Below are 19,809 nucleotides of genomic sequence, written 5' to 3'. Positions count from 1 at the left end.
GTGGCTGTTTGGGGTCCATGGTGCTGTCATCTGAGCATAGAGATGAAGGCCCTGAGGAGTAGTGGGCAGTGAGTCCCAGGGTTGGAACCCAACCTTGTCTGCATTAGTGGCCATGGCTGTGCTGAATGGGAACCCAACACTGGCTAGCCTGTCTTTTTGAAATCTTTTTTTAAAGTATTTATTTTATGTATAAGTGTTTTTACTTGCATGTATGTATGTGCACCACCCTTAGAGGTTAAAAGAGGCTTTAAATCTCCTGAAACTGGGGGGGATGGTTGTGAGCTACCATGTGGGTGCTGAGAACTGAATCTGGTTCTCACAGGAGCACCAGTGCTCTAACCACTAAAGCCTCTTAGCCTCCGGCCTATCTTCTGATGGAGAAGTACTTCCCTCCCGTGGAGGAGAAGGTTATTAAGGCCCAGAGAGGGCAGGAATACTCCTGAGATCACATGACAAGTGAGGACCAGGCTTTAGCTATTCTAAGTCACTTTGTGATGATGTGGCTGAGTAACTCACGGAAAATACAGAGGTGGCATTTGGGACACTAAGAGTTCCTGTCCCATCCCTTGCCTGAGGAGCTTGGGGCCTGGTCGAGGCAGGACAATCACAAACCAAGTAACAATAAAACTTTCTGGAAAAGAAAAAAAGAAAAAGAAAAGAGACGAGAACCAAATAGAAACCTTCATGTAGTAAAAGCACCCATGTTGGAAGGTGGAATCGCTGCCTATAATATTTACTAGATCGAGGTTGCACTAGACTTTTTTTGATGTCTAAGCCCCACTCTCCTATTCGGGCTGGCAGTGTGTGTCTTAGTTTGGGTGTCTATCGCTGCAAAGAGACACTATGACCACAGAAACTCTCGTAAAAGAAAACACACTGGGAGTGGCTTACAGTTCAGAGGCTAAGTCTATTAGCATCGTGGTGGGAATCATGGTAAAGTGCAGGCAGACATGGTGCTGGCGAGGGTCTAAGAGTTCTACATCTAGATCTGTAGGCAGCAGGGAGGGTGAGTGAGCCGCGGGGCATAGGTTGAGCTTTTGAAACCTCAAAGCCTAGTCCAAGTGACATGCTTCCGACAACCGGACCACGCCTCCTAATTGTGCTACTTCCTACGAGTCTCTGGGGACCATTTTCATTTAAACCTGTAGAGTACACTAAACTCATGTTGTGTGGATTACTAACCTGTCACTCGGCCTTGCAAGGGCTTGGTTTTTAGTCACAGTACACTGAGATAGGAAGGACAGCTACGGATTTTGTTGCTTCAGCCTTTCTCCCAATAACTCCAAATTCTGTCTTCAGGCCTTGTAGGCAGACAAAAAGGTACAAGAAAATATGTCTCCTCCCAAACATGACATACACATTATAACCTTCAGAAGAAATGGTGACATCTGAGCAGTGGTTGAAACTTAGTGGGTATATAATCACCCCTGTAAAGACTGGCGGATATGTTAGCCATCTAAGCAACCACGATGGCTGAATCTTAATTGTCCACTTGGTGAGCTCTAGAATCAATGTACAATGGTGCTTCTGTGAGAGATTATGTCTAGATTGGATTCCTTTAAGTGAGAATAACCATGACAAGTGTGGGCAGTTTCATGAACTGGACCCTGGATGGCACATGACGGAGAGGGGAAACTGAACATGGGAGCAACGGTTGTTGGGTTCCTTAACTGCAGGTGAAATGTCACCCAGCGGCCCCAGCTCCTGCCGCTGGGACCTTCCCAGAATGCAGCACTGCAACTGCAAAATGTGAGGAAACAAATCCTTTCTTCTGAAGTGGCTTTTGTTGGGATCTTTTTGTCACAGCAGTGGGAACATTGACTACTACAGCATTCAGTCGCCTTTTCTTAGCACCGTGTCTGCTCTAAGTTTGGCAATAGATCACCAGTTAAGGCTGCGTATAGAAAAGGGTGTGACAAACAAGGCCTGATAGCATGAAGGACTCTTGGGAAGGCTGGCTTGGGACTGGGATTGGGACTTTGATTTAGAGAGACTTCTAGAACCTTTTCCAGAACGGATAGGCATCATTTACTATTCCCAAGTTCATTGTACAGACAATATGACTTATGAGCTTTTATTGCCCTCTGGAAGTCTGGTACACACACTAGGTACAGATAGAAACAGCCCTTATAAAAGGCTTGGACTCCTGAGTCTCTAACAAGCTTTCCTAGTGACTTCCTTTGCGCAGGTGTCTCTACAAATCGCTGCTGGGGGCATGGCACGTAACTCTAATTCCAAATGTACTTTATGGTACCGATTCCATCCAAAAGGTATAAACTCAGCTAGAAGGGAAATATCTATTATTGAAAGACAGAAATTGGAGTTGGAGAGAGAGCTCAGCAGTTAACAGCACCGACTGCTCTTCCAGAGGTCCTGAGTTCAATTCTCAGCAACCACATGGTGGCTCACGACCATCTGTAATGGAGATCTTATACCCTCTTCTGGTGTGTCTGAAGACAGGACAGGGTACTCACATACATGAAATAAATAAATCTTTTTAAAAAATGAAAGACAGAAATAGGTTACTGGGGTTTATTTGCATCTGTGATAAGAAGCTACTGCAGATTCCATTAAGATGATATAATTTGAGGACTGGGTCTGATATCTCCAAGTACAATTCATTAAGATCAGGACATCAGGAGACTAACAAGAAAGCCCGATCGTTGCTTCACTGGAAACAACACACCAAAGCCAGAGATGGTAGTGAGTACTTATAATCTTAGCACTGGGAAGTGGAGGGGACAGGAAGCCTCAGTAGTTCAAGGCCATCCTTAGCTATGTAAGGAATTTGTGTGTAACAAACAAGGTTACAAGCAAGCCAGCTTGAGCTTGGAGATCTTATCTCAAAACAATAGTAGGCCATGACTCAAGAAAGAGGACCCTGAGTGGGGAAGAAGAGATCTTAAGTGGGAGGAAGAGAGGGAAAGATAGTGGAATAGGAGTAACATGTTCCTATTGGGGTTCCTCTTCTGTTTCATGTGGAGCTTTCTGTTCAAGAGTTTTCTTTCCCTGCTCTTCGGTCTCTTTTCATGTTTTTCTGGAGATTGGTTTAGTTTTTCATTGGTGGAATTCATCCTCCCTCCCTTTACTCATAGGCAAACCTTACACACTATTGTTTCTCTATTGCTGCTTAGCCTTACATTTTTTTCTCTCCATATTTCAGGAAATCAGATAGCTAACATTTCCTTCAAAACAATGGAAGAGCTTCAGAAGACTTTAATTAAAATTACCTTTGTCTCCTAGGATTAAATATGTATAGCACCATGCCTGGATCTAAATTTAGCTGGGTAGGATCTTACCCCAAGATCACCACTCCCTTAATTCAACTTCATATCTTTGAACACTGGATTCAGCTCCTGGTGTCCTTTTAATATTTGAACCCCATATTTTTATATTTTTCCTTTCTCAGCTTGCTATGCTTGTTTAAAATGCTCTTCATGAGACTTAGCCAGAGAACAACATCTATGGTGGGTGTTTCTGAGACTTCCTTTGTCAATGCAATTAATCTGAGTCTCTTCACCTTAGCCTCAGGCAGTCTCTTCAGACAAGGGCAAAAGTAGCAACCAAATTCCTCACCAAAATACCACAAAAACAAATCTTTATGCCACATACTGAAATTCTTCTTTCCTGAAACTTCTTGGACCAGGTCAGCACAGTTCAAATTACTCTCAGCAATGAAGTCTTCCATATTTTTAGTAGGATAGTCCATTAAGCCCCATTTAAAGCATTCTACTGTTTTCCAAATCTTAAGTCCCCAAATCCACATTCTTCTATACAAAAACGTGGTCAGGCCTATCACAGCAATACCCCAGTTCCTGGTACCAGCTTCTGTCTTAGTGTTTTACTACTGTGAACAGACACCATGACCAAGGCAACTCTCATAAGGACACTTAATTGGGGCTGGCTTACTGGTTTATAGATTCAGTCCATTATTACCAAGGTGAGAGGATGATATCATCCAGGCAGGCATGGCGCAGGAGGAGCTGAGAGTTTTACATCTTCATCTGAAGGATACAGGGAGAATACAGGCTTCCAGGCAGTTAGCATGAGGATCTTAAAGCCCACACCTACAGTGACACGCCTACTCCAACAAGGCCACACTTTCTAATAGTGCCATTCCTTAGATGGAGCATATACAAACAGTCACAAGTACCATGGTGGTAACATCCCCACCCCCCTTTTTTTCAAATCATCTAGGTGTTTATTTTTCCCAGAGATGGAGTTTCTAAATGATCATTTAGTTATCATCGTGTGTGGGGGAGGTTTCCTGTGTGGACAATGTGTACGTGAACCATGTGTGCGTGTCGTGGTTAGAGCACATCTCTGTGGTGTTGGCTCTCTCTTCCACCCACAGGTAGGTTCTGGGAATTGAACTCAGGTATCCTGGTTTGTACAGCAAGTCCTTTGACAATCATCTCACTGGCCTCAAAGATGGATCCTTTTAGGTGAAGAATTTTTGATCGACAGTTGTTTTGTTTGACATTTAAAGGTATATCCTCCCCGCCCCCCTGTCTTCTAGTTCTTTTTTTTTTCTTCTGAAGAAACTGTAATGATTCTCGTTGTACATTTTGTGGGCTCCTTATCTCTTCTTTCAACTTCTCTACCATCTCTTTGCCTCTGATGGGCTGCAGTTTGATATAAGGTACTAAGTACAGTATTTTATTAGTTATCCCGGTTGGTTTACATCACCCCTCCGATGTTTGTTAAACTGTGTCTATCACGAGCCTAAGCGAATCCAACACAGTCTCTTAAAATGTCACCTCTGTTTGTTTTTGTCTTTTCACGCTGTAACCCAGCCTGTCTTTGAACTAAAGGCAATCCTCCTGCCTAGCGTCACAAGTCCTAGTATTTCAGGCTGAGCCGTCTCTAGGAGGTTTTTCTTCGCTCTCTCAGTGCTTCCCCTGTCAGTATAAGCTCAGTGTTCTCGGGCTTCCTACCATCCCTCTTTCATTCTTCGCATTAATGACTTCTGTTGTTTCTAACTTTAATGTATACAAATTACATTTAGAGGAACCCACCTCTTCTATAAGCTCTGTAAATATAGCACAGTCATATAACCACCAAGGTGAACGAAACCAGAAGCATCTCATCCCTCGGAAAATAGGTGCTATGCTGTGCTATAGACAGTTCCTCTCCCCAGGGGCTTCCCAACCATTCTGGCCCTACCTTCCCCAGAACGTAGATTAAATGAAACCATAACTGGAAGCCGATTATTTCACTTAGAAGAACGTATATAAAATTGGTTCATGTTGAGTTACGATTTGCTAATGCAGTCCTCTCTGATAATGAATGGTTTTTGACTGAATACTATCTGTTCCCCAAATAAAGGGTTATTGGCCTGCTTCTAGGTTTTGTTGGTTGGTTTGGCAATTACAAGGAAATCCGCTATAGACATCACATTGAGAATTTTTGTTTCATGCTAAGCTATGGCTTCATTTGGGTAAACAGCTTGGCACAGTGTTTGTTTGACTTTATGTAAAAAAAAAACAAAAAAAACCAAAAAAACCATGTAACTTCACAAGAAACTGCCCAGCTGGTTCCCAACGCCACCAAATCATTTTATGTCCCTATATAACCAACAAAGTAAGATAATTCTAGTTGCTACACTCTCTCATCATTGCTTAAATCATTATATTAAGTGCACAGTGGTAACTTAGTGTGGTTTAATGGGAATGTTTCAAATAACTCATCTTATGGTGTAATTACTGGTGTGCTTATTTTCCATAGATTTCTTTCTTCCCTTTGAAGATTTATTTATTTACTTTATGTATGAGTACACTGCAGCTGTCTTCAGACACACCAGAAAGAGGGCATCAGATCCCATTACAGATGGTTGTGAACCACCATGTGGTTGCTGGGAATTGAACTCAGGACCTCTGGAAGAGCAGTCGGTGCTCTTAACCACTGAGCCATGTCTCTAGTCCCATAGATTTCTTTCTTAAAGAAAAAAAAATAAGCATCAAGAAGTCTCTACTTAGCTTGTACACAAGTACTTTATCAAATGCATAATTAAAACTATTTTCCCAGGCTGGGGCTGCAACTAATCATTTGATATCCCAGGTTTAATCTCCAGTACAACAACTAATATTTTCTAGAAGTCTTGGGTTATGATCTTTATTCCAAAAGTGTGTTTCCTGGGGGATAGTCTGCCTTTGATGAAAATCCATCCAGTTCATCCTATCTTCCTGTATTGATCACGCTTCTGATGTCTCAGAAATGCTTCTCAGAGAATCATGAACATCTTCTACTGTTTTCTTCTAGGCATTTGAAATCTTCGGCTCATGGTCCATTTTGACTCAGCTTCTGTGTAAGCTTTACGGTATAGATCAATATTCATTCATTATGGATGGAAGTCCAGTTGAGCCAGCACCATTCGTTGAAAAGGCTATTCTCTTTACAATGGATTGCTTTGCCATAGTAATCAAAATTTAATTGCATATAACCTTTTTCCGAGCTTTTTATTTCTCTGCTATTAATTTATATGGATTTCCCTCCTCTAAAATGGTCTGGTAGTTTTAAATGAAGTCTTGAAATCAGAAATTGCGAGCTCTCTCTCGCTTCGTGTCTCGCCGGCCATCTTAGGACCTTTCCTTTTTATAAGTCTGAGAGTCGTTTGCTATTATCTATTAAATAACTCGAGAGCAAGTTTTGGCATCGTCTATCTCGGTTGACTCATTTCATTTGCGTAGTCAAAATCACTGGCATGAAATTAATATTTCCTTCCCTGCTTTGAGTGTTAGTTATGCTATCGTAGACCATGTTTTGATCCTGATGTTTTTAAATTAATACTTCTCCCTCTTTTCTTGGTCAGTCTGACTGGATTTATCAATTTTAGGGCTTTTTTTTCAAAGACCTTTTTATTTTTAAAAAATTATGTGTCTGTGTGCGGGGGAATAAGCATGTGAGTGAGCGTGCCCCTGGGGCCTAGCGGACTCGGGTCCCCGTAGAGCTGGGCTTACAGTCGGCAATGAGGCACCAAGTGTGGTGTTGGGCCAATCCCTGGCACTGAGCAAGTGCAGTGCTCACTCTAACAGCTGAGCCATCTCCCCAGCCTCAGGAAATCGGATTCTTAATTTCTGCATTTACATTTATTATTAACCTTCCTTTGATTTTGATTCAATTTGCTGTCCTTTCACTGACACAGAAGCAAAAACTTTGGTTTTAGAGAAAAAGTAATCATTAAATTAATTATGCAATGTTTAGAGCCATTCCAACAATTTTGGTTTGGTGTTTTTTTTATTTATATTTAATTCCACATATGCTGTAGTTTGCCCATTGGTTTTTACTTTATTTTATGGGGTATTTGGGTGCTGCCTGTTGTTTAATTTCTACAATCTGGGAATCTGTCGAGCTTTAAAAATATCACCAATTGCTAATTTAATTTCATTATTGTAGGGCATATACACATGCTTCTTATTGTTTCAATTGGTTAGTTTGCTTTCTAGTCCAAGTTACTCCCTACCTTGGTAAATACGGTACAGTGTTTGAAAGGAAGGTGCAGTTATGATCTGCTAGATTGCTCTCTGAATGTCGTTTAATAACATGGTTGATAATATTGCTCATGTTTTCTATACCCTGGGTATTAGTTACTTTTCTATTGTTGCTATAGAAAACTATATAACTTATAGTACAAAGGTAACTTATAAAAGAAACCATTTAGTTGGCTTTACAGTTCCAGAGGGTTAGAGCCCATAATGTACAGTGAAGGCATGGGAGGCAGTAACAGCTCAGAGCTCACATCTGGAACTTACGAGCAGGAGGAAGAGAATAGTGGTTTTTGAAACTTGATGACTGCCCCAGTGATGCACCTCGCCCAATAGGGTCACATCTCCTGAACCTTCTCAAACAGTTCCACCAACTGGGGACCAAGTTACAAACGTGAGTCTCTAGGGGCCATTCTTTCATTCACACCACACTTTGACTGATTTGTAAAATATTTTTTGTGGATTACTGACAAAGGGGAGTTGATGATTTCCAGCATCTTGGATATTTGTCCCTACTTCCTTGCAGTTTCATTATTTTGCACTTTGGAAACTTTTATTACTGCATATACACTTAGATTGATGTTGTCTCCCTAGTGAATTGATCATCTTACTAATGAACCACTTCTCTATGTCCCTCACTAGTGTTCTTCTGAATTCTGTCTCGTATCAATAGTATCATATTAGCCTCCATTTGATTAGTGTTTCTCAGTGTATCTATCCCATTCTGTTTATGCTTTAATAACATAAATGTATTGTAAATATTAATAATGCCTAGTGTAGTATTTCAACACACACATACTACATGAATTGATCAGATCCAGCTTCTCTTTATTTACCTTCCAGTCAACCCCTTCCTAGTCTCTAGTAATCACTGTTCTGGATTTAAAACAAAATTACAGGGCTGGACATATGGTATATAGCAGCATTTGCTGCTCAATTTCTAAGTGCATACACTCACACAGACACACGCGCGTGCGCACACGGGCACACACACACACACACACACACACACGCGCACACACACACACACACACACACACACACACACACACTGAAAAATTAAAAAATGACAGGCAATGTCGGTGTGCACGCTTTTAGTCCCAGCACCCAGGAAGCAGAGGCTGAGTTCAAGGACATCCTGCTCTACAGAGAGCCAGTTCCAGGACAGCCAGGGCTGCACAAAGAAACCCTGTCTTGCTTTAAACAAAAGTGAAAATGAAAAACAAGCTATATCATTTTCCATGGAGATAACAAATCATTGAATGTTGCTTCCTTAGGACAAATTCTTCTTTTTAACATGGAAATTTACCTCCTCTCCCCTTAATATACCGTGACATTAGATATTAAAAAAAAAAAACCCTCAAAAACATCGATAGTAGTAAAGCTTCCCAGAGCCCTGCCCAAAGGCTGTTAATGTCAGTAAATAAGCAAGAGTCCCGTGTGCAAACTTTCTGAGTCTCTTACACAGCAGAGACCCTTCATCTCTGGTACTCTGCTCATTACACGCAGCCGAACTTCAGTCATTCAGTTCCCAGCCAGGGGTACGGCTGTTGTGTTAGTTCTCACAGCTTTGTGTTGTGTTTAAAAGGAAACAATCCCAGGGAGAAAGCCGGAGAGAATGTGGCGCTTGCTTTCTTTTATCTCAAGGTCACCTTATCGCATACACATTGTCCAGACCTAAGAACAGTTGCTTTACCTTACTGTCTAGATTGACAGTTATGCACCATGGAAAGGAAAGCTCGATACTCATGTCTCCAACGTGGATGCAGTAAAAAAAATTACCCCACCGCGCAATGGGTCCTTTCTATCCTGCTTCCCATAGTCACTACCTAAAGTCCCAGTATCATTCGACTTTAAGTATACATTCTCCCGGAAATAATAGCGTTCCGTCAATTTTGTCTTCTGATTCTTAGTAATGGCGACATTTCCCTGTGATTTTGAAAATATAAAGTATTCTTTATTGAATCATGATATGTCATGGTTCAATGTTCAGTACCAACCAGGTTTTTCTCCTAAAAGAACTTGTAGTTGCTGCTGATGGAGGGCAGGGGGCGCAAACCAACCTGAATTCACTTTGGTCCACCTCCTGATAATGGAAGAGTCTTGCTCTCCAACCTTGTATACTGCCTTAGCCTTCTCTCTGCTGTGCCTGTGGCATTTACTCTGGTTTCGTGTTTTGTTGTGGAAGACTTTCGAGGTAGTTTTTTTTTTTTTTTTGGTCTGTTTTTTGTTTGTTTGTTTTTAAGGACTTATTTATTTTAGGCATGTGAGTACACTGTCGCTGCCTTCAGACACAGCAGAACGGGGAATCCGATCCCGTCCACTATGTTGTTGCTGGGAATTGAACTCAGGACCTCTGGAAGAGCAGTCAGTGCTCTTAACCACTGAACCATCTCTCCAGCCCTCGAGGAGGTTTGTTTTAAGCCTCCTTCTTCCAGGATCTAAAGACAGTCTATTGATATTCTGCAGATTCACAATTTATCTGGCATTTGGTCCGCAGGCTAAATCAGTATAAGGTGATAAGGTGTCCTGAGGGAGGGAAGAATTAGGAATCACAGAGGTCCCCAGAGAAGCCTTCCGCTTTAGCGTATGCCTATAAACCAAGCTAAATGAATTTAAGGAGAATGTTATAAACTATACATCAGGAAACGGACACTCGGTCTAAACACTGTCTTACAGAACCAGATGTGATGGGCCGCGCCTGCAATTCCATCACTAAAGAGGCTGGGACAGAAAGACTGTACAGGCAATGCCAGCATGAGCTATATAAAACCTATCCAGAAAAAAATAATGTTGCAAAGAAACAATGTAGGTATATAACAGAGTAATGAGAGCGGAGCCGTTTCCAGAGTCTGACAGAGCTCATGGTTCTGAGTTTAGCATTTTCAAGGTTTTCTTCTAAGAAAACAAAAGCAATAATGGTAAACTAGATGTTGTGTCTAAAGATGGAAATGATTACCATTATGTGACATAGGCATTTACACGCATTACCCGCTATTCCTCAGATCTGAAGTATAAACTATCCCAGGGAACCTTGGCCATTGATGCTACAAAGTTGGCTGATTAGGAAGATACTTTTTAAAATCAACACAGTATGAGTATAACATCTATACACTTTTAGTGATGATAGAAGTTAGACAATATCAATTCGGTACTTTCCAAAAAGAAACATTTCTTTCCAACCATAGACAGACAGTCATATTATCTTCAGGGAATTTAGTGGTATTTCCTGCTACAGTTTTTTAAAAAATGGCTGAAACAAACACACAAACATAAGATCTGTTGATGAAGCTGAAGTTTAGCTCCATTGGTAAACCAGGGTAGAAAATATATAGCAATTATGGAAGGTTTTTTATGGCAGGAAGCATAGGTGCTTCCAAACCTGCCATCTTACGGAATCAGCTAAATTCTCTTCAGTACCAAAATATCTAAGTAATTCCTCTTCCCAGTCCCGTGCCGCCAAAGTAAAAAAAAAAAAAATCCTATAATTTGTATCCTTATCACCAAATAACTTCCTTCATAAGAGCGCTGCTCCATGAAAGTCAGTAATGCACTTCCTGCAAACGAAATTTTAAAAGAACAAGATTTAAACAGAAGGATAGAGATGGTTTAACCTCTAATCATTTTCTAGAAACAAAATCTTCACTAGGGTTTAATTCCTTCATGGTTTAAGATGAGAAGAGAGTGACTCTAAAAATCCTTTGCTGTGATGGCTAGTAGCTCCCCAAAGCATGCTACCTGTCAGATTCTGAAAGTGAACGCCTCTTTCCCTTCTGGGGAAAATGTAATACCAGTGACTCAGCACATGAGGACTTTCAGCAGACTTGGGTTAAGGCAAGAAGGTTTGCGTTTCACAGTGCCTTGATTTTTCTTCTAGAAACAATGAAAATATGAACACGTCACACAAATTTTTATATTTTCACTTTTACCAATGTTGGAAATAGAAGTGTCCTGTCTGTGTAAAAATCTTTCAGATGAATTGTTCTGAAATCAGGTTGCTCCACTGGTAAACCAGGGCAGAAAATATATAGCAATTGTGGAAGTTGTTTTCTGTGCAGTTGGAAAATTTAGAATTTTTTTTTAAACGTTCTCTCTTCTAGTTTCCTGGGAAAACTGGTTTTTAAAAAAAGCTGGACATTTATTAGAAACATTAATTTTCCAAATCTTGGTATAGGTTTTGATGGAATTGGAAAAGGGAGGTTAGAGTTTAAAAACGGCAGGCAATAGAATGATTCTTTGCTACTAGCTTTAACTGTTGTGAGATTTTATCCATATTAAATTACATTTTTAGAACCAGACTTTTTTCTTTTCTTTTTTTTCGGAGCTGGGGACCGAACCCAGGGCCTTGTGCTTGCTAGGCAAGCGCTCTACCACTGAGCTAAATCCCCAGCCCCCAGACTTTTGAATTGCTATATCACAAGATTCAATAAGAAATATAGGAAAGAAACATATTTTGGTTCTATTACTACTATCTTTTCCATTAGCAAAGCAGCAACTTTCAATATTTTATTTCATCTTTATGTTTTATTTTTAACTTAATAAAATGGCACATGTATGCAGTGTGAAAAAAATTTGATTGTTTTCCTTTTCAGTAACTGTGATACAAAACCAATTTCGATATGTTCAGTGCTTACCAAATTAGTATTATATACAAGTATTTGTGATTTTGACTTTAAAATAGCCAAGAAACTTTCTCTAGTTTTCCTTATAAAAGATTGTCCAAGTAAAATTGTTTTTAAAATAAAGTGAGAAAAACATCACTCAGATTTCTGGCAGTCCCAAACCACAATTGAAATCATGGTGCACACGCTTCTAGATGGTGTCATGAATGTACAGGTGTTTCTCTTTCATTAAGTTTATTCTTCATTTAAAACCGCTTACGTAGGGGCCTTTCTACTTTACAGAGTTATTTAAAAGAAATCTTAGATAATTATCTTTGGACAGAATAAACTGTAAAGAAATCCTTAGAGTGCTTAAATCCTCCTTAAATCTAACTTTGTTTTGATGTGATCAAAGATGGGACTTCACAACCCACCCGGAGAAGGGCAGGAGCATTGGTCTCACTGATGGCTTTTATCTAGGTAGTAAATGTGTGGCTTGACAATAAAGACAAGTTACCAAGAGACGGCCTCACCAAACTTTGTGGTTTGCAGTCTTCTTTTTTTTTTTTTTTTAATGTCCATGTGGCCTCTGTAGCAAAGCAGATAGGCTAAAGGGAGCCAAGGCTTTGGCAAGGAGTCTTTGGTTTCTGTTCAGCATTACAACTGTGCGTTGAACTGGTAGACTACAGTTTTAGGATCATAAACTGTGTGTGACAGGATAGGCAGGTGAAGCAGCCTGTGGCCAGCAGTGAAGTCATGGCGTCTTCAAACCCAAGTGAGCTGTCAGTCAGAGGTGTGCTCTTGGACTCCATCTTCTATAACATTTTTTATCAATGACTAATACTAGAAGAAAAAAAAAAACATTCATTGACACAGTAAATGAAACCTAACTGGGAAATGAGAACTAAGAAGAGGAAGTCATATTCACAGTGGGTAGATTAGAGCCAAAATAAAATTACAGAAGTAGTAAACAAAGCGAGCAAGGCTTTGAGGAGGGTTAAAACAAACAAGGGGAAAACCAGGCTCAAGGGACATTTTTAACAAGCATCACAGAAAATAACCGGGCTTTCTTTCTTTTTCTTTCCTTCTTTCTTTCTTTCTTCCTTCCTTTCTTTCTTTCTTTTTCTTAATAAGTAGCTTATGTTCTGGGGCCAATTATGATCGATAGCATTTAAAACTCGAACATAACATTGTATACTGTATTCTTTATTATAACCCGCCTAAAGCCCGCATTCCAAGATGAGTGTCATTTGTTCTTTTGATCAGAAAGCCTCCCACTTTAAGAGCAAATGTGGAGAACCCAACTCACTAAAATAGGAGCCGTAGGGAAACAAATGATACGATTGGTGGTTGAAATGAGGTGTGTGTGTGTGTGTGTGTGTGTGTGTGTGTGCGTAAGAGATGGAATAAGTAAATAGTGGTCTTCAAATAAGGACACAAGTTATGAAGCTAAAAGGCTCAGAAGTCCCTCGATTAGCTTACAGCCAATCAATTGTGCTCACTTTCGAGAAAGACTGGAACTTAAAGGAACTTACAGCAGGGGTGAGGAAACAATTTAAAACAGGCGAGAACAAACGTTAGCACTAGAGGGATCATTTGAAAATCCACTAGCATTTTCACTGACAGATTTCTACCATTTTATTTTGTTTTTTAGTGATGGTGATGTGTGGAGGGATGAAAGATAAAACTTTTTAGTATCCTGGCCAGACCTCAAACTTTGTGGTCTTCATCTGAGGCAGGAAATAGAGTAAATGACTTGAAAGCTGTAAAAAAGGAAGCAAGTATGTCATTTATCAAGGCTTGTACTGATAGTGTCAGGAAATATCTCTTTAAAGCACTGTAATTGTGTTAGATCCTTCAATCTAAGTGCAACAGAGCAGCAGATTCCAGAGCGCAGACCTCGTCCTGAGGGACACGGAATGTGTAGATGTGGGGTCCTATCTCAAGAGAACAGCAACCCAAGTTTATTTTCTTGGTGTTCTTTTATTTTTCTTTAAAAAACTTTTGCTGCTTCTACAACTGTCATAGACCAACTATTAGTTAAAAGATGCAGGTGACCCAGCAAGAACAAAAAAATGCAGGTGAGACCCACAATTGAAAGGGGAATAGTAGTTTACATTCAGATATACATATTGTATTTTTTTCTACATACATGCCTGTAAAAATTATTTTATAATGGACCCTTTGAATTTTATACGTACTTCAAGCATTTATGAATACAGGAAATCTGTAATTGCTTACTTAACTTAATATCATATTGTTAATGAAATGGATCAGCGTAGTCATTTTAAATGACTACTACATTTGCATAATTTCTACCTTTGGGCTTTTAAGTTTACAATTGTTTACTATTATTAACAAGGGGAGCCTTTCCAATATTTCTTTTGTTTCTCTTTGTGGTTTTAGAGGGGGTTTGGTTTGCTTGTTTGAGAACATTACTATTGTTTACAACACTATTAGGACAGAAGGAGCCGAAAGTTTACGCCAATAGATATTTGTTTTTGACGTCTGTACTAAAAAAACGAAGTGGTTAAGGCAAGATCTCCACTTTCCACTTACTTTAAAGTCTGGAATAGAGAGGTGAGGAATTGGAGGAGACAAAAATACCCTCTCATTAAAGTAATCTAGTTTAAGAGAGAAGGGCCAACTAAGTACGTAATAAACCGCTTCTAGAAACTCGTAAGCTAATCACTTTTACTTGTATGCATTAAAAACATCTATCCAAGGCATCTGCATTAGTCAGTGATGTAGGAGTAACAGAAAGCCAGGACCAGGCGCTCAGCCTCCTCCCTAGGCTCCGGGTGGAGAAGAAACCCCGTCTGGGGCCTCCCGGCGCTGGCGCGCGCTGGGGAAAGAGTCCCGCGCCGGGGCGAGCGCCCTGCACGCCCGCTTCTGCACTCCTTGCACGTCCGATGCCAGGCAGCCCGAAAGCAAACCTCCGCCCAGCCGCCTGCTCCGGGCGGCGAGCAGCTTTGCCTAAGATCAAGCGCGAAGCCGCTTAGCTCAATGGTCAGAGCGTGGGTGGAAAACAAACTTTGTTACGTGTTCACTCGGAGCACCGCGGTTCTGGGAAAGGATCAAAGCCACATTCCTAACTGTGCGCCGCGCGCCTCACTCCCCACCCCACCCTCTCTTTTAATAATAATAAAAAAATAATGATAATTTTAGCCGATGAGTAAGGAAGCGAGCTTTAAAGCCACGCGGGGAGTGCAGCGTGGCGGTCCAGCAGGTGGCCCGCCCGCATCCCGGCCTCCGCCCCGCGCGCCGAGTCCGGAGCCACATCAATGGGAATCCCCCGTGGGAACTGCGCCTCCCACCACGCCTGCGCTCCGACACCCTGCCGGTCTCAGTGCGCCCGGGTCGCAGCCCACCCCGGATCGGCGCCCGGTTGCTCCGCGCCCGCGGGCGAGCCTCCGTGCCGAGGGGCGGGGGCGCTGTCGCGGGGGGGCGGAGGTGGGGGGGCGGGAACCGCGCGCGGGGAGGGGAAGGGGTTCTCGCGCGATCGGGCGAGGTTTCCGGTGTTGTGACTGAAACCCGTCAATATGGCGGCGATCGGCCGCGGCCGCTCTCTGAAGAACCTCCGAATACGAGGTAAACCCGCTTGCCGCCCTCGCTCTCCGCACCCGGTGTTCGCTGTCCGCCGCGGCGCTCGGCTTTGCCCGGGGACTGGGGTGGGGGAAGCAAACCGGGCGTCGGGCGCCGCTGGCCTGCGATGGTTCCTAACTGGGGTTGTGTGTCTGTTTCGCACAGGGCGGAATGACAGCGGCGAGGAGAACGTCCCGCTGGATCTGACCCGAGGTAACGCGGGGCACCGGGGCCGCCGTGCACCGGGGCTGGGGCGGGCAGGCACGCGACCCGGGGGGCAGCGAGGGGTCGAGCCCGCGCCCATCCCCCTGCCCCGCGCCGGTTTCCCCCCCGGGTGAGCCCCTCCGGGCCTCGGGCGGCTGCGGGAGCGCGGGAGCGCGGGGCGGACCTAGGTGCACCCAAGGACCCGGGGCTGCGGGGACGCCCGCGGGAGCGTGTTTGCCCCCCCGTCCGCTCCCGGGTCCCCGAATCCCGGAGGCGGCCTCGGACGAGGGGAGGTAGAGGTTGTTATTTAGGTTACTGGAGGATGTTTGTGGGAAGAGCGACCACATCCTGCCCTCCCCGTCCCCCGGAGCAGATGCTGGATCTGCCGGCTTCTTGCTGACTGCGTGACTGCTCTTCTCTGCCCGCGCCGTCCTCTGGGGGCCCCGCAGCTTTGCGAACTCGGCGGTGAAATCGAGAGCCGGTGATTACTGCTAAGTGTCTGCTTTATGCCGCGTCTCCCTGCTGCTTCCCGTTCCCGGGCCCGCTGGGGCTGTAGTTGGCTAGAGACCGCCCCCTCACTCTGCCGCAGGTTCATTGTGTACCTTCTGTCTGCAGTGGAGATGCGTTTGTTTACACCTTCTCTGCAGGGCAAGCCCGGCGTGCATTTTTAAGAACCGTCTCCGCCGAGTGATCGGTGTTTCTTGCTTGGGTCACCGGCCACCAGACTGGTGTTTATTCCACAGTATCTCGCCAAAGCATTAGTAGTTCTGTGCAAGGAGTTCTTTTTTCTCTTCTTCCATAAACAGGAGTTGGACTACAGATTTCGACAGTCACTTCCCACAGCGCTGTAGTTGAGTGTAACTAACTAGTTCTGCTGTGCAGAATCACTTTTCGAGTTCCGTGAAACACCTTAGGGTGTGAAAAGAAAAGACACTCGTAAACATTCCACATGGCATAAATTTGTCCGTCCCCCCCGCCCCCACCTTGTATGTAGTGACCATGTAAGTATTAGGTTGGTGGATGTCGGTTTTGGGAGACCCATCTCTGTATTGACAGCATAATTCATTCTCAGTTCTGTTTCCGTTTTTTGTAAGAGCCCGGTGTAGATTGAAAGACTATAGTTTGATTTAGTTACATGAGTACATGTTTGTTATTTGTTTCTGATAGTTTAGGAAGTTTTGAGTAAACTAGTCCTTTCAAAGTGAGAAACTTTTTAAAGATACAGTACAGTGGTGTGTAAGTTCTAGAAATGGCAATTAATTAAATCAGTGATTTGGAACTTTTTTTTTATTAGCTAGGTTTGAGAAACAGTATAGAAAAAGGTCAAGCTTTTGACTTTTTTTTTAATTTGTAAATTTAATATATATATGAAAAATTTCCAGCAAGCATTCTGAGTATCATAATACAGATCTGAGACTTAGCATTGTGCTTCTCTCTCTCTTTTTAAAGATTTTTTTTTATTTTATGTATGTGAGTACAGTGTTGCTATCTTCAGGCACATCAGAAGAGGGCATCAGATCTCATTACAGATGGTTGTGAGCCACCATGTGGTTGCTGGGAATTGAACTCAGGTCCATTGGAAGAACAGACAGTGCTCTTAACCACTGAGCCATATCTCCAGCCCCAGAATTGTGCTTTTCTAATCATGTAGTTGGTCAGTGATTTCAAGAAATTGTGAGAAGAGACTGTTTGGTAAACCTGAGCCTGGCGTACAGTAAAAGCCTGTTCAGATGTGGGGTTGGAGATAAACTGTGTAGTGTGTGATTTTGTTAATCTTTATACATTTCTGTGGTGGTGTCAGAATTTGGGATTGTAGAAAAGCTTATTTGAAACTTGCTTTGCTTCAATATTAACTCAGACAAATCTATGGGTATGATTGAAAAGAATCAGTTCTCTGAGACTGTTTACTTAAACACCTATGTAATATAATATAGATAGCTGTTTCTAGGGTTATAGAAAATGCTTAGAAAATGTTTTTATTTGCCTTGATAAAATGTACTAGCATTCCAAATACGTATTCACAGCCAGTTGACCTGATTGCAAAAGCAATGCACAACAACGAGAAGTTATTTGAGAACTGTAGGCCTCAACCATAAGGAAGTTTAGCAGAAAAAAGTTACGAGTTAGACTCATATATAGTGAGACAGCTGATTAGAGAAAGTGTTCGTTTAACAGACACTTCATTGTTTAAAAGCTTGTGGATTACACATGAGGAAAGTTCATGAGGAATTGAACTTTAGTAATGATTTCAGACCCATGAGGCATCTGGGTTGCAGCTGCTTGTAGATTAGATTACAATATGGAAACAGATAAAAGTTTGAGCAGCTAAAGTTTTGTTTTGCTTTATGCTAAGGCAGGGTTTGCTGTCATGCAGATTGTTTTGTGATGTCTACTGTGTAGGTGGACAACCGTGGTCACAGTGATCTGTGAGAGAGACATCCATGCATGTCAAACACTGACTGCGAAGTCAGATAGCTCTGCATTGTAAGCTTAGGGACAGTAGGAGTTGGGGGATTTGGGACAAGTTATTTGACCTTGCCTACCTCCTGTTTCTCCAACTGAAAAAAAACTAATTTTAAAATGTTAGTAAGACTGAAAGGTAAAGGAAGGTAGTTCTTAATTACTCAGTATAAATTATGTTTTATCATTTATAAGCAATATTTGGTGTTAGCTGCTCCTACATTGGGAGGTTGGGATTCTTTGTATTTTAAGAAATATATCAGGTGATTGTGGGTGCATGTACATGTGCACGTGCACATGTGTACATGTATGTATGGAAGCCAGAGGATAACCTAGGATGGCAGGAGCAGTACCCTATTGGCCAATACCACTCAGTGGCCCGGACCTTATCAGTTAGGCTGAACCGGCTGTCCAGTAAACTGAGGGAACTGCTTGTCCTTGGCTCCTCAAGGTTGTGATCAAAATATGTGCCACCACACCTAGCTTTTTCCCATGGCTCTGGGTTTTGAACTCAGGGTCTTACACTTTTGGCAAGCTCTGGCAGAGCATTTCTCTGACTGAGCTATTCCCCAAGCCCCAAATTATTGTTTTGACTGTTACACACGTATTCAAGGACTCGGGCTGAAATCGAGTACTTAGTGGTAACATGTTTTTGCTTGTACCAGCACTTAGGAGGTGAGACAGGACTGGGAGTTGGAGGCCATCCTGGGCTCCCTGAGACCTGTCTCCAAAAAAAAATTTTTTTTACCAATTAAGATTAACTGAAAGCGGAAAGTAGAGTTTATTGTATGTACTTAGGGTAAGATGTGCTACTACATTTTGTGAGCCTTAGAATTGTTTGTCCTAGCACCAGAAAGTTTTTAGTTATGTTGATTTACTTGTTCTCTGGTTCTCCTGGGGCCCAGAGGGTTTGGGGCCTTTGATTTTAGTACTGATCTTATTGCTGTGGCTCATACAGAATGCTTGCATTAAAATTTATCGACAGATTAATTTTGACCTAGGAGCCCAATTAGTAAATCTTAGAGTTAATTTATTAGTAATTCTTGCTTTCAGTTTTGTTCAGAAGCCTACTCTACTTAATTTGCAAAGGTCCTAGTTTGCTTCTGACACCATTAAATACTCTATATTTCACACCAAAATGTGCTTTTTAAAGTACAAACACCTAATGCTTCCTTTACTTCCATAGCAAGCATGCACCTTTTCCTTTTTTTCTTTTTCTTTTTTTAGATAGTGTATCCCTTTCTGGTTCTGTTGACTCAGGTTTGAAAGACACAATAATCTCTCAGTAAGCCCCCATTAGTATAGTTTTCTAAGTGTCTTCCCAGAAAACGGATACTTCTGTGTACTACATATTTATTAGAATGCAGTTTGTTGGATTAGACTGAAATGTTGATGGTTCAACTTGCTGTTCAGTATTTAGAAAGGCAGGACAGTTATCTGAAATAGTGTGAATTGAACATTTTTTTGTTTTCTAA

The 19,809-nt window shown here is 42.1% G+C and overlaps 1 protein-coding gene across 2 annotated transcripts in view; it reads left to right on the top strand.

Moving 5' to 3' along the window:
* The first annotated feature begins 15,591 nt into the window (after positions 1 to 15,591).
* Rictor (RPTOR independent companion of MTOR complex 2) overlaps positions 15,592 to 19,809 on the top strand; it is a 92,732-nt gene continuing 88,514 nt past the window's right edge. For both annotated transcript variants that reach the window (XM_032898813.1, XM_032898812.1), the window contains exons 1-2: positions 15,592 to 15,676; positions 15,836 to 15,883. In XM_032898813.1, the coding sequence (XP_032754704.1) occupies positions 15,628 to 15,676; positions 15,836 to 15,883 (97 nt within the window). In that variant the 5' untranslated portion in view covers positions 15,592 to 15,627. The remainder of the gene's footprint in view (positions 15,677 to 15,835; positions 15,884 to 19,809) is intronic.

Source organism: Rattus rattus, chromosome 3, assembly GCF_011064425.1.
Source record: "Rattus rattus isolate New Zealand chromosome 3, Rrattus_CSIRO_v1, whole genome shotgun sequence".
Classification (NCBI taxonomy): Eukaryota; Metazoa; Chordata; class Mammalia; order Rodentia; family Muridae; genus Rattus; species Rattus rattus.
This window is presented reverse-complemented; position numbering and strand designations above follow the sequence as displayed.